This window comes from Ptiloglossa arizonensis, chromosome 11 (genome assembly GCF_051014685.1).
Source record: "Ptiloglossa arizonensis isolate GNS036 chromosome 11, iyPtiAriz1_principal, whole genome shotgun sequence".
NCBI lineage: Eukaryota > Metazoa > Arthropoda > Insecta > Hymenoptera > Colletidae > Ptiloglossa > Ptiloglossa arizonensis.
In genome coordinates, this window is record NC_135058.1 from 10,113,846 (window position 1) to 10,132,101 (window position 18,256).

Sequence of the window (18,256 nt, forward strand, 5' to 3'; positions counted from 1 at the left end):
AGAGTAGATAAAATGTTAAAGCGTGATTTAAATAGTAGCACCATGTATGCAGTTATGTTTGTCGAACTGATGGTGACTGATGGAAAGAGAAATTTAATGTAAAATAAATGGAAAATAAAAGAGAAAAAAAAAAAAGTTAAACGAACGGAACGTTGACTTAGCTTACGTACATGCGGAGAAGGATGCCCTCCGTTTCTTCTTAATTTCTTTTCTTTTATAAAACGTTGGATAGTTAATATTACAATCATTATGATACAAGTCATAGTATTTGATCATCGTATAAACATTATTATCATCACAGTAAAAATATTTCATATCTTTTTAACTATTGTGCTTCGCTGCAGTAAACGCCAGCAGTCATGCACATATATTTGCCCTAGAAGCAGAGCATTGTTTTTCACTAGAGTCAATTCATTTACTTGCTAGACTACGCTGTACTTATATTTATATTATTAAGTAGTCCGTCGGTTCATTTCGTACGTAACCAAAATAAAGTCGGTTAGCAAATAGTAAAAATACATAAATGTACCTATGTACCTTTTTGCACTGGAATTATAGTTGCGGATAACATTTAAGTTTAAATGATAGGTCATTAAATAATAGTCATTGGTCTGACGACGCGGTCGTGATTAAGTTTACTTTTTCTCAAGTAACGAATTTTATCATTAACCAAGATAACTTCTTACTTGTAATAGTTGCGCATAGTTGCCGTAATTACATATATCCGTATATATATACATATACATATATATATATAAATATATAAATATAAATATATATATATTTATATATATCCTTTTTTTTACTAAACCTCATCCCCTTTGGTAGAATAAGAAAGATTAATGTTTTACAATGGGAGAAATGATCAGACACTCAATGGTCCACGGCGTAAGAACTGTCAAAATAGAATAACTCTCGAGAATGATTCGCGTTAGATGGAACGTGTGTGATCTTGTACCAATCGTTTAAAGAATCCGGTATATATTATTTTGCCACGAACAAAACATGTAACGGAAACGGCACGTGAAAAGAAACATTGCTCCCCAGAAAAGCTACGCGGTGTTCGTTCGTTTTCACGCATATCGCTCGGTATAATTTCTTCGGATCGCAGAATTAAGTACGTTAGTACCTAAGCTCTACCTATATAGGAGATTTGAGGCACGATGCACCTACGTGTAGCAACGTTGATCGTTCGCTCGGTACGTTGGACACATACCCGTCAGCTCTTCGCCGGTTTCGCATCGTTTAATAGCTGCCTCTGTACACTCTTTTTTTCTCTCTACCTACGCTGATAATATGTATATGTACAAAATTGTCGTATATTCACAAACATTCGCACTCGATTTCTTACTCAAGAAGCACAGAAAAACCACGATCACGTTCTTCAGTCTGTTCTCAAACGGTGACACCACTATTTGTCACACCGAGGTTTGCGTGATACCGTTCCCCGATAACCACAGCCGGCCGTTGCTTTTCTGATCGGCGATCTCGTATTCCGAATCGTCTATCTCGCATAAATTGGTGGACAGGTCGCTGTTGCTGGTGGCACCGCCCAATAACGAGTTCCGTTCCTCCAGTGTTGTGATCACCGAACCGATCTCGTCGTCGTCACCCTTGTGGCATCGGTTGCGTCGGGTGCTTGGGAAACCATAAGGCACTACATCGTCTTCCTCCTCGTCGGATTCTAGTGTACTAAGACGTCCGTTTAACGGATTCGTTTCGTTCTCCGTGTCCGTGTGAATGTTGTAATGCGGCAGGTAGGAATTCGGATGACGGAGATAACTTTCGGAACCTTTGTATTTGTATTCACCTTCACCGCCGCTGTCCAATGGGTTCAGCCGCTGCGTTTCCGCGCATTGGTACTGCTCCGAGAACTCGGTACCGCATTCAGAGTCACCGACGTATTCCGATTCCTGGTCTTCGTTCAATGTCTCGATGCCCCGCGCCGGATCTACAGAGCCGTGCACTGAAAGCAAATTATGCCACGTTACGCACGATGATCCTCGCGATCAGCTCGGATCGATTTAACCCCTAACCGGTACCCACGGTAGGACAGGATAGTAGTCGACGTAGCCAGAAAAATAAACTCCTTGCGTGAGGAGTGGAGGAGGGCATCATAGACGAAGTGGTGAAAAATAAAGGGTGTTTACAAGGTTGTACCGGTATACCTCGTATCTGGTACCTACGAATGTGTGTCCTACGTACCGTAACTTTTCGAGTCGCGAAGAATTAAAGGGAACGTTCAAAATGTCCGTCTCGACAAGGAGTACACCTTAGGGTGTTCCACACTCCTTCGAATATTATCAAGTACTCTCTGAACAGTCTCAAACTTATGTCCTTAATACAATAGGTACAAGTTATTTTTCTGGCTACGATGGTAGTATGTATTTACACACTGAGCTTTCGAGCTCGAATACCGTTAATCTTTTCACCTCGATTCGTAATAAAGTTCAATCCAGAGGGTAGATTGGTTCACACGAATCGTACGAAACATTTGCTTGAAATGGTTTCGCTGTTTCTTCACAAGGAAACTGAAATCAATTTCCAACGTTTGCGAAGTGTATTCTGAATTATAAATGCGACTTTATATTAAAAGTACACGGATCGTACGATGTTACCACAGGTAACACTTTACGGCTCTACTACACGCTTTTGTACCGTGACGTATATTTATTTTCGCTTCTACGAATTGTCTTTTATCCTCTCCTGTTCTTTTCTTTCCATATCTCTTGAACGAAGATACTGGGACAATACCGTGAACACCCGTTTATTCAACTTATTCTTTTTTTTTTTAGTCAAGATCGACTCGACCGTACCAATTACGTCGCAAGTACTTCGCTCCGACAAGTTGAAGGTTAAATCGGACTCGTTGTACTACGGAGCAGGCATCGGATCTATGTTAGGCACCGTTGTGAGCACATTTCAAGTCGTCGTTATTCAAAAGAGAGAAGATAATTTTAGTGGCGCTCCTAAGAGATGTTCTACGTGACAAACTACTGGAGACAGCATGAACCGAGAGTGTTATACAACTAAAGAGTTTAAAGGTGCGAGTGTGTGCGAGTAGAAGCAATATGTCGCGCATGCAGTTCGCGGTACTCACCTGACGGTAACTGAGGAGTGTTTGATTCGTTACTCTCATTGCTGTGGAAGCTGGACGAGTCTGGAACTTCGCTTCCAGGTACCTCCGTGATGTTAGGTAGGGGGTTTTGACTTGGCCTGACCCAGTCTGAACAGTCCCAGTGATACCCTAAAAGCATTGCAGACAACAACTGTACTCCGACACGCTACATGCGACGATCCCCGTCGCCGTGATACGGAGCGAGGAGAGAAGCAGTGTTCTGGTGAAGGGATAAGATAATAATAATAATGAAAAAAAAAAAAATTGAAAAAAAAAACAACAGAAACAATCAAACGAACGAACAAAAAAAAAAGAGAAGACTGGCCGATAGATATAGGGATAGCGACAAGCGAAGCGTTACCCAATAAAACGTTATGTATCGTGATCGTTCAGGCATACTAATTTACTCGGACTTACCGCCGACAATACGAGGATCATCCTCGATGGACATCATGGAGGCAACGGAGGTCCCACCTCCATGAGGCACGCGTCGAGATGAATTTAGTAGAAGTCCTCCAGTGGTCAGCTCTGGTACCACTGGGCTCGCTCGTTTCAGGTCTGTTAGCGCACACAATACGATACAACCAGTGTTAATTCAATTCGCTACACGCCCGAGACAGCATACTGTTTCTGAACATTCGTATTAAGAAGAGGAGAAATGGAAGCACAGTCTGTCGCGCGATTTTCGATGGCTTCTAACGAGTGCAAGCGACTCGAAGGTATCGTTACGTTCTCGATGCACATCGAGATACACAGTGCTCGTAAATGCATGTCCATATTTCTCGGGGCGAGTCTACGCGTTAAAATAGAAAGAAGTTTTCCAAAATGGAGAATATATAATTTAATAAAATGTTTATACACTCTAAAAATATCGTGTTTCATTTTCACCAAAAAAAAAACAAAATGACTTTCCAAATATCCCAATATTATGAGATACTCTTTGAACAGTCTCAAACTTGTGTCCTTTCTCGTAACTTTTGCACGTTGTTCACCTGTCTCGTGTACACGATGGATTTCAAATAGTCTCACGAGTAAAAATCTAATGGTTTGGAATCGGGAGATCGTGGTGGCCATCGATTTGCGAAGATGTTTAAAAATGATCTCATTGTACGAAGGAAATGAGGCATCATCGTGCACGAACCACAAGTTTCGCCCGATATTCAAGGGTACATCCTGTAACAGTTCCCGAAGGTCGTTCAGGAACACTATCAAAGGACAAGAAGTGTACCAAAGTGTGACACTTTGAACATTTTCTTCAATCCTTCGTAACTCGAGAAGTGAGGAACATAGGACGTATGTTCGTAAGATCCTTTTTACTTGTTTCAGTGCGTGGATTCATCCTCCAAAGTAAGAATATACGTTTGTGAATCACTCTGTACGTAACTGTGGCTTCATTGTGCCATGTTGTTGCGTCGAGTCTTTCGAGAATGACTATCAAGTGACAGTACATGGTTCAAGGAACGACAAACACTGTAGACAAGAGGCTCGTGCAATGCTTCGAAGACAAATGACATCTTTTCGAAGCGACTAAAAGGAAAAAAAGAACGATCCATCGATCCTGGATCAAGTTTGAGCAACGGACAGGTTCTGTCCATGAGAAAGAATATCCTCGCGAGTGTAACGACCGTAAGTTACGCACAAGACCAAGTATTTCTGACGAAGTACTTAGCTGCAACCTCTGTCGCAAGAGTAAGCACAGGAGGGTGGTCGAGTTAACCGACCGAGTTAGTGAGACTTTCGGGAGTGACGACCCCATGAATCCGAGTCTCGAACCCGAGTCCACGGGGGGTGGTGTCTGTTGAGCCCTTGATGCGAATAGGGGTACACGAAACACACTCGAAGTATCAAGGGTGTGCGTCAGAAGACGAATAACAAGCGTTCGGTAGAATATCGATCGAAGATGTCGTCTTCACGGACGAGTCCTCTTTGGAAATACAATTTTTGCAAACCGACAGCTCCTGCGCGAAAATCTCGTACAAGGTACGTCGAAACGGTGTGATCATAGCAAAGACTAGACGTGTTAATTGTTTTCGATAACTGTATTTCTTTTTATATTTTAACGGGATCGTGAACGAAGACGTCAACGCGCGACAGACCGTGATAGAAGAGGTCGAGAGTAATCAAAGTTACAGAATGAAAGATAGAAGGGAGGGAGGGTTAATTAAGGGGATACGAAGGATGATGAAAGAGTCGAGGAAGAGAAGCTAGTTCCACCCACGATGCGTGCCGCAAGCGAAAATCAAAATGAAAAAAAGCTACGATGATGAGTCGGGGAATCAGCAACGCATACTACTCACCGTTCTTGATCTTGGTCGTATCCGTGATGAACGAGGCTAGTTGCATCTGCTCCTGCCAGCTCGGCTTATGGAGGCTATCCGTGTCGCTGCCTGTAGCGTTTCCGCCGACTGGGTTAGCGAGAGTTAGGGACGGAGGAGGTACGGGAGTGCTGCGGTTTAGGTTTCTCAAATAATCTGGCGGGAAGTTTTCCAGCTCGTCACCAGCGCTACCGTAGCTACGCAGTGTGTCCAGATTATTCAGAGCCACCGCCGCCGAGTTACTGTACGCGGCTGGCTCGTTGTTCGAGCTGGGTGTGTAGGATGCGGGTCTGGGAGGGCATTGGGGAGGTTCTCTCTGCAAAAAAGAATCACACGAAAAACCTTAAACTCAATGCACGCGTCACTCGCTGGGGAATGGGGATGCCGGTCGATGATCGCAAACCAAGAATAAAACGGCATGGAAGAAAAATATACGAACGTCACTAACTCGTCTACCGCTGGCGTGTACGATCAAAATAATTAAAAGCATGCTCGCTCTTTCGTCTTGGTGATGGACAGAAGAACCGTGTTAGAACGGCTCGTACGAGATACCTATATGGGTGTTTTATGTACCTGTATCACTTCCAGGTTGCTCAACTTCGAGCTGCGTTTGAACTCGTGCTCGTGGGATCTGGCCGAGTTCAGAACGATCTGCTTCCTGGTCTCGTTGTTGATGTTGTTCGCGCGGGCCCGGGTGCGTTTCATTCTGATCCTACGGAACGCGAGGAACACGATGATCAGGAAAACGTTCAATATCACCGCTACCCCGATCCACATTAGCTGCTCCCAGGTGATGTTGAAGTGGCTCGATATGATCGGTGTCGAGTAAGCGGGATTCCCGCAGTTCAAGCCGGTCATGTTCGGCGGACAGATGCACCTGTACGTGCCGATTTCGTTTACGCAGGTGCCACCGTTCGTGCACGGATTGGCGTCGCATTCGTTCACGTCCGTTTCGCAACGCTCGCCGGTGAAACCCTGACACTTGCATATCGGACCGTTGTTACCCTCCTCGCAGACACCGCCGTGTATGCACGGATTCGGGCTGCAGTATCTTCCGAACTCGCAGCGTTTCCCGCTCAGGCTAGGACCGACGCATTCGCAGGCGTAATCGCCACCCTCTGGCACCAGCTTGCAACGACCTCCATAGAGACAGGGCGCGGAGGCGCACGGATCCGTGTCGATGTCGCAGGCCAGACCGGCGAATCTTGGATGACACTGACACTCGTAGGTGTCGTTCCCTGAGTCCTTGCACGTGCCACCGTTTTGACACGGCTGGGAGCCGCAGATACCCGGCGGTATTAATACGGTAGCTGCGTCGCAGCTGAACTCGACGTTCGCGAAACGCTTCAAGACAGCCACGCTACTGGCGCCGCTCATGTGCAACGGTACCGATACTCGCGCGATTCGTACGTCGTCCATACACCCGACGAAGCCACGTTGAACGTCCTCGAAACCCTGTACCGCCGGATGTTGCCTCACCTCGGCACCCAAGTACAAATCGTCCGATTGTAGGTTCAGTATGTCGTTGATACCGGGCGCTGAACCGTGAGCGAGGTGTTTACCGTCCACGGTCAATCTGGCGCTGTTGCTCTCACGTTCCAGTTGGATCTCGTGCCATTGTCCGTCGTTTACGTACACGCTGCTCACACGTACCAAACCCTCTCCGCTCCCCAGATCGAATTTGTACTGCACGACACCGTTCACCACCTCGAGGATATTGTAGTCGACTTTACCGGCTGCGTACATCAAGTTCCCGGTCAGTTGCATCGTACGGATCCTCAACGACAAGCTGAGACGATCCTCGATTATCTGCCTGATCAGTGTTTTATCGATCCTGTAACGAGCGTAGCTCTTTCCGCTGAAGGATATCGGGTTCCGTGGTATGTAACAGGACTCGTCGTGACATTTCGAGATGTCTATGTCGCAGGTCTGACCGGCGAAACCCTCCGGGCACTGACACGAGTATCCCTGATCGGAGGAATCGGGCACGCACACTTTGAACAACGGACAGGGTTTCCTCGCGCAATCGTTGACGATCTTCTCGCAGTGATTGCCCGCGTATCCCTCCTTGCAATTGCACTCCATCTTGTGCTTGTGCCGCGGCGCCACGAAACTCATCACGTCGGTGGCCACAGGTGTGATCTGCGTGACGTCGAGAACGAATTTGTCCTGACAGTCACCGTAAACGCAGTAACCTTTGTTGCATTTGAATCGAACGATCTCCTCTACCACCAGCTTCGTGGACTCCTCGAGTTCCTCGATGTGCTGATTCAACGCCTCCCGTATGCTCTCCGACGCGTAGAATCCCGAGGAACCGGGCGCCGCGCTGCTCTTCTTCACCGCGAACAGTAGATCCAGATCGTTGTGAACCGCCTGACGAATCGCACGGGACTTGATCAAGTTCGCCTCGTCCGTGGACGGTTGAACGCTGATGACCACGATGTCCTTCAATCGACAGTTCATCGCGTTACGCACGGTTCTCACGAATCCCTTCCGATGGCTGAGCATGAAGTCCTCGGGACTGACCTCCCTGAATCGTACGATCACCGAGTTCTCCAGCATCTTCTCGCTCACGAGATCGACGTTTACCTTAACGACGGACGACGAATGGAATTTGCCATCCGTCACGGTGACGTTCACTCTGTACTCGCCGACGTCCAATCGCGGCAGGGCGACCAGGGTGCCGTCGATCTTGTCAATTTGAAAGAGATCGTTCGGTATCGGCGATGAAGGGACCAGACTGTACGTGAGTGTATCGTATTGATCCTGATCCGTTGCGTGAACTTTTCCAACGATACCGCCCGGATACTCGTCCATGTACGAATTGATGATCACCTCTAACGGGGTGATCACCGGTGGATACTGGGACTCCTCGATCACTTTGATCACGACCCACGCGTCGGAGTACAGCGGCGGGCTACCGTTGTCGAAAACGCGTACATGCAACACGTATTTGTCTTTCACTCTGCTGTTGAACTTGGTCGCTGTGCGTAGCGTACCGTCTTGCTCCAGTCGGAAGGCACCGCCCTCGTTTCCAGAACGGAAGTCGAACGTGTACGGATCGGCGTTCGGTTTGATGTCCGCATCGGAAACTACGAACTGCAGCACGGTGTGGCCCAAGGGTTTGTCCTCTTGCACGACAGCGGTATAATTCGAGAGGGAGAACAACGGTGGATTGTCGTTTGCATCCAAAATCTCGATGTTTACCATTACGAAGCTGGTGAGCATCGGTATACCGCTGTCGCGGGCGTGAACTTCCAACACGTAGCTGGGGGTCTGAAATGCAAAATAACGTTCAGGCGATGGACCAACGCGCGAACCGACGACGGTTATTTGTCGTCGCGTTGCACGGTGATTTGCAACTTACCTCTTCGCGATCCAGTGGCGCGACAACGGTAACTTGTCCCGTTTTTTGATCGATCGAGAATTGTTTCTGTCTGTCGCCTCGTTCGATGTAGTACGACACGTTCCCGTTTTCCTCGCTGTCCAAGTCGTTCGCGTATACCTGGAACATCGATCGATAGAAGGAACAATCGGTCGCAGTAGCGTGGAAACGAACGATCATTCTCGCGCGGTAAGTGTTTGAGCATCGGTTAACGAGTAAAGTGGGCATCTCCGAGGGAGCATTGAGAGTGTACGCGGAGTTGCGTATGCAGGAAGACGCGTAACGCGTGGGTGTGGAATTATGGTTGTACGGTGAACGTGTAGAGCGAATTACTCGGTGGAGGAGTCTGCGAGAGTCTGTAATGGAGTACAGAGTAGAGCGTAGAGATTAGAGAGTGGAGAGTGGAGAGTGGAGAGTGGAGAGTGGAGAGTGGAGAGTGGAGAGTGGAGAGTGGAGAGTGGAGAGTGGAGAGTGGAGAGTGGAGAGTGGAGAGTGGAGAGTAAAGAGTAGAGAATAGAGAATAGAGAGTAGAGAATAGAGAGTAGAGAATACAGAATACAGAATAGAGAATAGAGAATAGAGAATAGAGAGTAGAGAATACAGAATACAGAATAGAGAATAGAGAATAGAGAATAGAGAATAGAGAGTAGAGAATACAGAATACAGAATAGAGAATAGAGAATAGAGAATAAAGAATAGAGAATAAAGAGTAGAGAATATAGAATACAGAATAGAGAATAGAGAGTAGAGAATGGAGAGTACAGAGTAGAGAAAAGAAGGTACAATATCGAGTAAGTTATAGAGTGTGGAGTAGAAATTGGATCAAAGAGTGAAACGTGAAGAATAGCGAGTAAGAAACGGGACATGGAACGAACACGGCACGATTGTGTAGGTGTACGTAAAGGGACCTTGACCCGTCTCTTGGGTTATTTCGATGGCAATTAGAATCGAGCAGCATAGCAAGCGCTCGCGCTTACCTGGGTAACTTTCTCCCCAACCTTGGCGTCCTCCCTTATGGAAGCCTTGTACGAAACTTCGCTAAAGATCGGGGCGTTATCGTTGCTGTCGATCACGGTGAGGTTCACCGTGGCGTGATTACTCAACGGCGGAATGCCACCGTCGATGGCCTGAATGGTTAGGAAGTAGTCGCGCGCACGCTCGTAGTCCAACTGTTCCGAGATCGTGATAACGCCGGTGCGCGTGTCTATCTGGAACTTCTTGTGCTCGTTCCCGCCGACGATCGAGTAGTAGACGTCCGCGTTCACACCGGTGTCCTTGGAGGTCGCGAGTACTCTCGCTACCTCCGTGCCGACCGCGTATATCTCGGGCACCTTGGAGAAGTAAACCTTCGAGGCAAACTCCGGCGGGTTGTCGTTGATGTCCTGTACGTTCACGATCAGCGTGGCCAGACTCATCAGTTGCGGAGTTCCCTGATCCAGAGCTTGCACGGTAACGTTGTACATCGCTTTCGTTTCTCGATCCAACGGTTTACCGAGCGTGACGATACCGCTGTCCGCGGCGACGAGGAAATGACCGTCCGCGGAATCGACGAACTCGTATCTGATCTTGCGATTGATCCCGATGTCGTCGTCCGTCGCGTGTACCTTGGTCACCAGAGTGCCAACCTCGACGTCCTCCGGTAGCGTAGCGCTGTAAGCCTGCATGGTGAACTTTGGCGCGTTGTCGTTCAGATCGGAGACCAGGATCTCCAGCTGAGAGGAGCACTCCCACGATGGTTTGTCTCTGTCCTGCACGTGGGCCGTCAGCGAGTATCTGGCTTGGGTTTCGCGATCCAATTGACCGACGGTCTTCAGAACGCCCGATTCCTTGTCCAGTGAGAATTTGTCGTTGTTGTCGCCGGTCAGATAGAAACGCAACTTGGCGTTGGGTTCGTCGTCGTAATCGGTGGCAAGGACCGTCAACACGTAGGTGCCAGGATGCGATCCCTCGGAGAGTATCTCTCTGTAACGATACCTGAGACAGTACGGCGGGTTGTCGTTCACGTCCAGGACCTGTACCGTCACCCGGGTCTTGAAGACGTATTTGCCATCGGTGCCGACGATCTCCAGTTCGTAACGATCGATCGTCTCACGGTCGAGAGCCTTCGCCACGTACACCTCGCCGGTGGATCTGATCTGAAATTGCGATCTCAAATCGCCGGACGTTATGTAGAACTCTATCGGGGTGTTCACGTCCGAGTCTTTGTCGACGGTGACCAGCTTGACCACCACCGTTCCTGGTAAAGCGTCCTCGTTCACCGCTGCTTCGTAACGATCGTCCACGAACGCTGGGGCGTTGTCGTTGTAATCTTTCAGCTTGACGTGCGCCGAGATCCGCGCGAAGTGTTTCGGGTTCCCATTATCCGTGGCGACCACCTGAGAAAACGTTTCGTCGTGAAACATCGAAACATAATGAAACGTAACAACCGTCGCGGAAGACTCCGGTACACTTACCTGGAACTTGTACTCCGGTTGCTTCTCCTTGTCCAGCTGCACCAACGTGGATATCCATCCGGTGTAAGCGTCCACCGTGAACACGTTCGCCAATTCACCGATATCGGAACCGAACGAGTAACGAACCTCCCTGTTGCTACCCAAATCGTCGTCGTGCGCGATGATCTTCAATATCATCGTTCCTTCCTCTATGTTCTCGGCAAGAATGATACTGTAAGGATTGCTCTCGAACTTGGGAGCGTGATCGTTCTCGTCCAGCACTTGCAGCGATATCTCAGCGAGGGCCGTTAACGGTGGACTAGAATCGGTCTCGGCCAGAACCCCGATCAGATGTTTGTCTTTCAATTCTCGATCCAACGGTCTGGCCAGTGTGATCTGACCGTGGGAGTTGATCGTGAAAAGCGGCGAATCCTCGTCACCGGAGACTATTCTGTAGGTGACGGTGCTGTTGGTTACGGTTTTTAATCTCGTTATCGGGGTGCCGACCGGGGACGCTTCGGATATGAAGAATTTGTCCTCTTTTCGTTCGAAGAGCGGAGGGATGTCCAACGATCCCATTATGTAAACATTGAGAGGGACGTCGGCGTGATGCGTCGTCGCGCCCTTGTCTTCCGCGCGGATGAACATCTCGAACAGTTGGTTCTCTGAAAAATATAATTAAACGCGTGCGATGAACGAACATCATTGAAACGTTTTACATTGTGATAACAATTGATTCGATTTGTACACTTCAAATTAAAAAAGTGTTCCCTCTTACCCCAAGGTATCGCGCTTTTGCGCAGGAACATCGCCCCGGTGTCCGGATTGATACCGAACAACGTCTTCGCCTCCGAGGACTGCGGTTCGTATATGGAGTAAACGATCCTGGCTGCGTCGTCCTCGTCGGCGTCTTGCGCCTTGACCTTCAGGAACGGTGTGTTCAGTGTCAGGTTCCCGTGTATGCTGGCCTTGTACTCCCTCAAGAGGAACATCGGCGAGTTGTCGTTCTCGTCGCCGACCTTCACTCTGACCATCACGAATCCCGATCTACCGCCACCGTCGGTAGCCATCACCAACACCTCGTACAGTTTCTGTTCCTCGCGGTCCAATTTCTTCTTCGTCACGATCTCGCCGGTCAAACGATTGATGTCGAAGATCTCCTTCATCATATCGGACGCTATTGTGTATATCACGGTCCCGTAGTCACCGAAGTCCTCGTCGCTCGCTATCACGCTGGTCACCAACCTACCGGGTAGCTGGTTCTCCAGTACCGTCACCTCCACCACCGGATTCGGGAACTTCGGATTGTGACGGTTCGCGGGCAATATCTCGATCTTGACACGCGTGAAGCTCGTGTAAACGTTGTCGGTAACGGACACGTTCAACATGCTCAGCTTCTTCTCGCCGAAGTTCTGCATATTGATCAGTGAAATGATACCGGTCGACTGGTCGATATTGTACGTTTGTTGTTCATTACCGCCCACGATGGTGTACGTGAGCTTCTCGTCGACGTAATCCGGATCGCTGGCGGACACCACCGTCACGAACTGACCCCGTTCCGCGTGCTCGGACAGCGAACACGTGTAAGACGGCTGCTCGAACTTTGGCGGATTGTCGTTCATGTCGATGACGGTCACCCAAACGTGAGCCGTGCTCGCCAGGCTCGGTACACCCCGATCGATGGCGATCACCGTGAAGTGATGGGACTCGTGTGCCTCGTGATCCAACGATCTCTTCAGGAATATCACACCCTCCTCGGGATCGATGTGAAACAGATCCACGCTGTTCTCGGTGTCGTTTTGTATGGCGTAACGAACTTGTTGATTTATACCTGCGTACGACGAAGGTTCATTTTAGTCGAGACGATAATCGACGATATTTGTTTTTGAAGTTCGAGGACACGTACGAGAGGAACTGTTCAGGGACGAAGGATCGTGAAAGCTATTGCTCGGGTAGAGAAGATTCTTTCGACATACACATCGAAAAAATACGATTCTTTTCTCTTTAAACGTATCACTATACATTTTTAAGAATCTTTATTCACTATATAAAGTCCCGAATAAATCGCGAGGGATTCGCGAAAGTATTATAATAAGTGGGCGGTCAACGCCGGTTGATAAAGAACACCGGTTTCTCTTTGTCCCCGGTTCGTTCTTTTCAATTTGTTCGCGACCAGCGTATCCCGGCGCCGCGACGCGGCTACACGGGCCACTCGTTGAGAGTACCTTCACGATAATTGCAATAACACCGATCCTCCTTGAACACAAAGGACCGAGGCTCGCGTTATTTACGAGACGCGTCGAGATCCTCCTCCACTCGACGTAGATCAGAAATTTAAGGAGGCCTTCGACCTTCGTGGAGTCAATACGATCTCGTAGATGCGTTAAAGGGCCGATAGGGAGTAGGACGGGGGAACGGGGAAGCTTACCCGTGTCGTTGTCCCTGGAGTTGACTTTTAATACGGACGTGCCGAACGAGGCAGCTTCGGAGACCGAAATGTTGTACGAGTCCTGAGTGAATTCTGGGGGGCAGTCGTTCACGTCCAACACGAGGATGCTAACGAGCACCTCCGCGTAAACCCCAGACACGCTGTCCGTAGCTCGCACGGTCAGCTCGTACTGCTTCTTCTGTTCATAATCCAGCTCATCCACCACATAGATTACACCTAATTTATTGAAGAGAAGATTGTAGACCCAAAGCACTCTATGCAGCGTAGCGTCCACAAAGCCGAGAAACTTCTTCTTTTCTTTCTTTCTTTCCTTTTTTTTCTTATCGTTTCGCGTTTCGAGGACATCTCGAGGACATCTCGAGGACATTGCGCGCGAGCCGTGATCCTCTACGGATCGAATCGAGAGTTGGCGAGAAAAATAAACGAAAGCGTAATTTCCCGACGTTCGCGGAACTCTCGCGATGCAGAGTGCGCTTTCCGGGCCGATCGGGTACACGAGGAGTTGCTCGGTTTCGCGGACACTAAGGGACACTGGCGAATGCAAGTCACGTAATAAAACATGTTTGTACAAGACGTTCGGATACCGTGAATGAATCTGCGAATGCTACCAGAATGTCTGCACCTTCGAACATGACAGTGCGGTATGCGACTTAACAGGTTGACTTTCCGGGCCTGCTTCGTACGATTGGGTTATCCGGGTCTAGACTACTCGACGATCTAAGGAAGATGTGCTTTTTTTTTCTTTTTTTCTATCCAGATGCACTGTAACGGTGAATATTGGAAAAGTAGAGTGGAACGGGTGACTACTTCTTGAGATCACTGACACGTTTGTATATTTCTCAATAGAGTTACACACCTGAACGATAGTTTTGACATTTTTCCAGTCAGCATCTCAGGGAGACACTGTTGTTCCCTATCGAGACTGCAAGATTTGTTCCAGTCTTTTGCAACTTTGTTCGAGATCATTTTAAGGGGGGACACCACGCTGACGAGTCGAAAAAATCGAATTCTTTTTTCTTTCTTACTTTCTTAAAGTTTAAAGTGTGTAGAATATTATGTCGAAAAGATATTTCGAAATTAAAACATGCAGCGAGGAATAAACTTGTTTTAGGGGTAGGTACCTTAAATTTTCTACGAATAATACTTTGTGTAAAATCTTCGACGATACTCGAAGATCTTCGTTTACTCCGGTGCAACATTATCGATACCCAATTGCAACATTGTCGATATCCGAGTCGTACGATCTCAAGAAGAAGAGGAATTAAACACGAATCTATCGTAGTCAACCTGTTAAAAACGGGGTACGTTGCTATACCCCTTTCGCTCTTGCATTATGCCACGTTCCAACATGTACGACGCGCGATTACTTTCGCCTTTTTCATACGCGGAGTTTCTCAACCCTTTCGAGACCACTTTTCTAGGAAACAAATTAAAAAAAAAAAAACTCGAACTGTTCCAATACTAATATACCGTAAACAGTACATGGAACCCTCCCGCTGATATGTAATCAACAAGGAAGGTGTACAATTATAAAATCGATATATTTCGAAAACACGAAAATAAAATATTACGGTGGAACGTTTCGTGAGCCTTTGGAGTCTCGAAAGGATCAAAGATCGAGGCTTTTCGAGCGCATGGAGCACGATTCAGTGTCGCGCGTTATACACATGGGAACGCGGCGTTACGTTACATCCGATTCGAGGTGCGAGCGCGGTATCTGTTCCCATTGGCGCGATGTAAGGTGCAGGCACGTCATGCGAGCAGAGTGAAGCTGCAAGAATTTCGGTAGGTGACGAAACAAAAATAAAAAAAAAAAAAATTGAAAAAAAAGATGTGGTGCGCCGATGATAAGCCTCGGTCGAGACGTGTTTCGAGATAAATTTACTGCGGCAAGAGCGGTTCCGAAGTAACAACGTACTGCGTTTAAGCAACACTGTGCTCCAAGCCCGTTTTACACAGCTCCGTTGCTTCTATGAGATAATGAGACCGGTTCGAGTTACGGTCGGGGGTGGGAAACGGTGAATAAAAGTAAGAGTATGTTCGTGGAGCAAAGTGCACGACCAAAAGCGCTTTCTACCCGGGAAAGGAGTAACGGGGGGTTAACATGCCGTTAAAAGTTGCATTGTTATTAACGTTCAACGTTTTCTTTCGGTTTTTCTCTGTTCTCCTTTTCTTTCTTTTGACTAGAGAATTGTGCATCGTGCGATCAGGGCGGTTAAGTGGTTAAACTTCCAAAGAACCGGATACACGGGTGCGAGTAAGTGCAGTCGCAGAAGCTACGTGGGAACCGGAAGTCTCCGGAGATGGCTGTTCCAGTTTTTTGGATCGTTGGCGTTTCGTATATATATATATTCAAGCGTGTAACGGTTTCGGAAGTTTTCCTATGTACAAAATCTTGCGTGCAGCGTGGAACGATACAAAGCAACCCGATTCGACGAAGCTGGAGGAAGTAGGATACATTTAACCCTTTCGAGACACTCGGCGAAAGTAACAGAAATTTCTGTGGCAATTTATCAGCAGTGATTTTGAACGAAATAAAGAAAAACGACAAAAGTGTTCCCGTCGCGAATTTGTGTTCGTGAAAATGTGTCTGAAAGGGTCAATCGAAAAGCGGTTGGGTCCTTACGGTTAATTTTTGCGTTTAAAAGAGGTGTTACGAGAGGGATGGTTCGAAGAAACAGGTTTCGGTAATGATACTTGTTAGTAAGAATATCTATTGTACCTTGTTTTAGACACGAGCGTATTTAGCATTTGGACGAGGAATTTACGCGTACGAATCGAAAATATCGGCCGCTGAAGGTCACTCGGTGGCTAGCCCCCACCATCTCGCTCAACTACTGTTTTTGTCTCGTATATTTGATTTACGTTCTTTACGCCGTATCAGGGACCAGAAATATTGACATCTTCAAGATCGAGTAGGTTTGGTAAGTGGTAGTGGGGGAAAAAGGGGATGTAACGACCTTGGAGATGTCAGTGTATCTACTCTCTAGTGTAGCTGCTGAGAAACTGTGAGCTCGACAAATTTACACGGAGTGAAAGTGGGGGTCTCGCGTACTGATCGTAGGTGACCTTGAGCGGCCAATACTTTCTACCCAGACTTCTAAGGAACTCCGATGAACGTGGATAGATGGAAAGTAGAGCTGTACAAATCTTTGGGAAAAATTCGAACACTCGTAACCGAGTAGAGCACTCGAGTGATCGAAACGCTCGAAGTACGGTTCGAAAAATCGAGTGCTCGATTTTTGAATATCGAGGCAATTAAACATCCGTACCGTTGCAACTATTTTTTCTCGAGTCTCGAGTGTCGCGAGACCGTTATCGGAACTCGATGGTATTAAGACGAGAATTTAACGATCGGAAATATTTTCTCTCGGTACTTTAATTACGTTAATTACCCGTGGAACGTTGCAGCTCACGTATATCTACATACGTCCCCTAAATCCCATTATAGTCTCATGGCAACTCGTGGTAACGTTTCCGTCATTGCGTTATCCACAGGATAAAGCGATACAAATGTTAACAAGGCTTGAATAACGATCGTTATTTCGCTCGAAATCCCACGTTCGCCCTGCTCTAACTTATTCCGTTATTCGTGCACCCAGCCAACGAGGGGGGGTAGGGGTTCGGGGTCGATTTTAATTCGGGAATTAGCGGATGGAGAGAGAGACACGTGTTACGTCGCGAGCGATCGATGCGAGAAGAAGAAGGAGATTCGTTGTTAAACTTTGAGTCGTGCAGTAAAACCAGAGAGCAGTGCAGTAGCATCGTACAGTGCAACACAGCAGACGGATAGAACTAGTATGTTTTATACTCACAAGGACCATTGTTACTGTCGGGGGCTGCGAAACAGGGAGATACAACAAAACTTTAATTTCTAGTTCAATCAGATAAGCATTCGTAAAGAATAAATTATTGGGAGAGACAGGTAAAGAGGGGAGATTCGTGTCTACTGTCCAAAATTAAACGTAAACGGAAAAATCGTCGAACGTTCCTCGCAAATTACGGAATTGGAGAGTAAACAAAGTGAACAAACAAAAATAGAAAAAAAAAAAGATACTAAATTTCCGTTCGAACGTCGATCGGTACTGAAACTCGAACACATCGATGGTCAATCGGATCCGAACGAAGCGTCGGTGTAAATACATCCGCAGCTTGTGTTACGTGCGATACATTCCAACATCCCCATTTTGCTACCGTCTCACCACTACACCGTTTTTACTTGATTAGAGAATTTAGTCACCGGATACCATTACATGTACAGCGGAACCGATATCATTCGCTAAAACAGAACTGCGCTTGTGTACGAGGTTAAACTCGAGGTAAGCCTTCACGCTTCGAAAACGGAAATAAAAAAAAAAATAAGAAACGTATGTCGTTATGCGTCCCGCAGCCGGGTTGAGACGAGCATCATTCGTTAGGGGACGTTTAATTCGGGACTGGATTCGGAGGATGTAGCACTCTTCGATCGCACATTTGCGTTTCGAATGTAACACACGTTCGCCGCTGGCGTAACACTAATCGGGAGCGTGTTGAACAAAAATTAATCACAGAAAGATC

The 18,256-nt window shown here is 47.4% G+C and overlaps 1 protein-coding gene across 1 annotated transcript in view; it reads right to left on the bottom strand.

Annotated features, from left to right (window-relative positions):
* Nucleotides 1–843: 843 nt before the first annotated feature.
* Kug (FAT atypical cadherin kugelei) overlaps nucleotides 844–18,256 on the bottom strand; it is a 726,821-nt gene continuing 709,408 nt past the window's right edge. The window contains exons 14-24 of the mRNA XM_076323088.1: nucleotides 17,515–17,538; nucleotides 13,679–13,915; nucleotides 12,029–13,081; nucleotides 11,272–11,915; nucleotides 9,796–11,193; nucleotides 8,801–8,938; nucleotides 6,007–8,709; nucleotides 5,416–5,749; nucleotides 3,536–3,676; nucleotides 3,101–3,247; nucleotides 844–1,966 (exon numbers count right to left, since the gene is read on the bottom strand). Coding sequence (XP_076179203.1) covers nucleotides 1,419–1,966; nucleotides 3,101–3,247; nucleotides 3,536–3,676; nucleotides 5,416–5,749; nucleotides 6,007–8,709; nucleotides 8,801–8,938; nucleotides 9,796–11,193; nucleotides 11,272–11,915; nucleotides 12,029–13,081; nucleotides 13,679–13,915; nucleotides 17,515–17,538 — 7,367 coding nt within the window. The 3' untranslated portion in view covers nucleotides 844–1,418. The remainder of the gene's footprint in view (nucleotides 1,967–3,100; nucleotides 3,248–3,535; nucleotides 3,677–5,415; nucleotides 5,750–6,006; nucleotides 8,710–8,800; nucleotides 8,939–9,795; nucleotides 11,194–11,271; nucleotides 11,916–12,028; nucleotides 13,082–13,678; nucleotides 13,916–17,514; nucleotides 17,539–18,256) is intronic.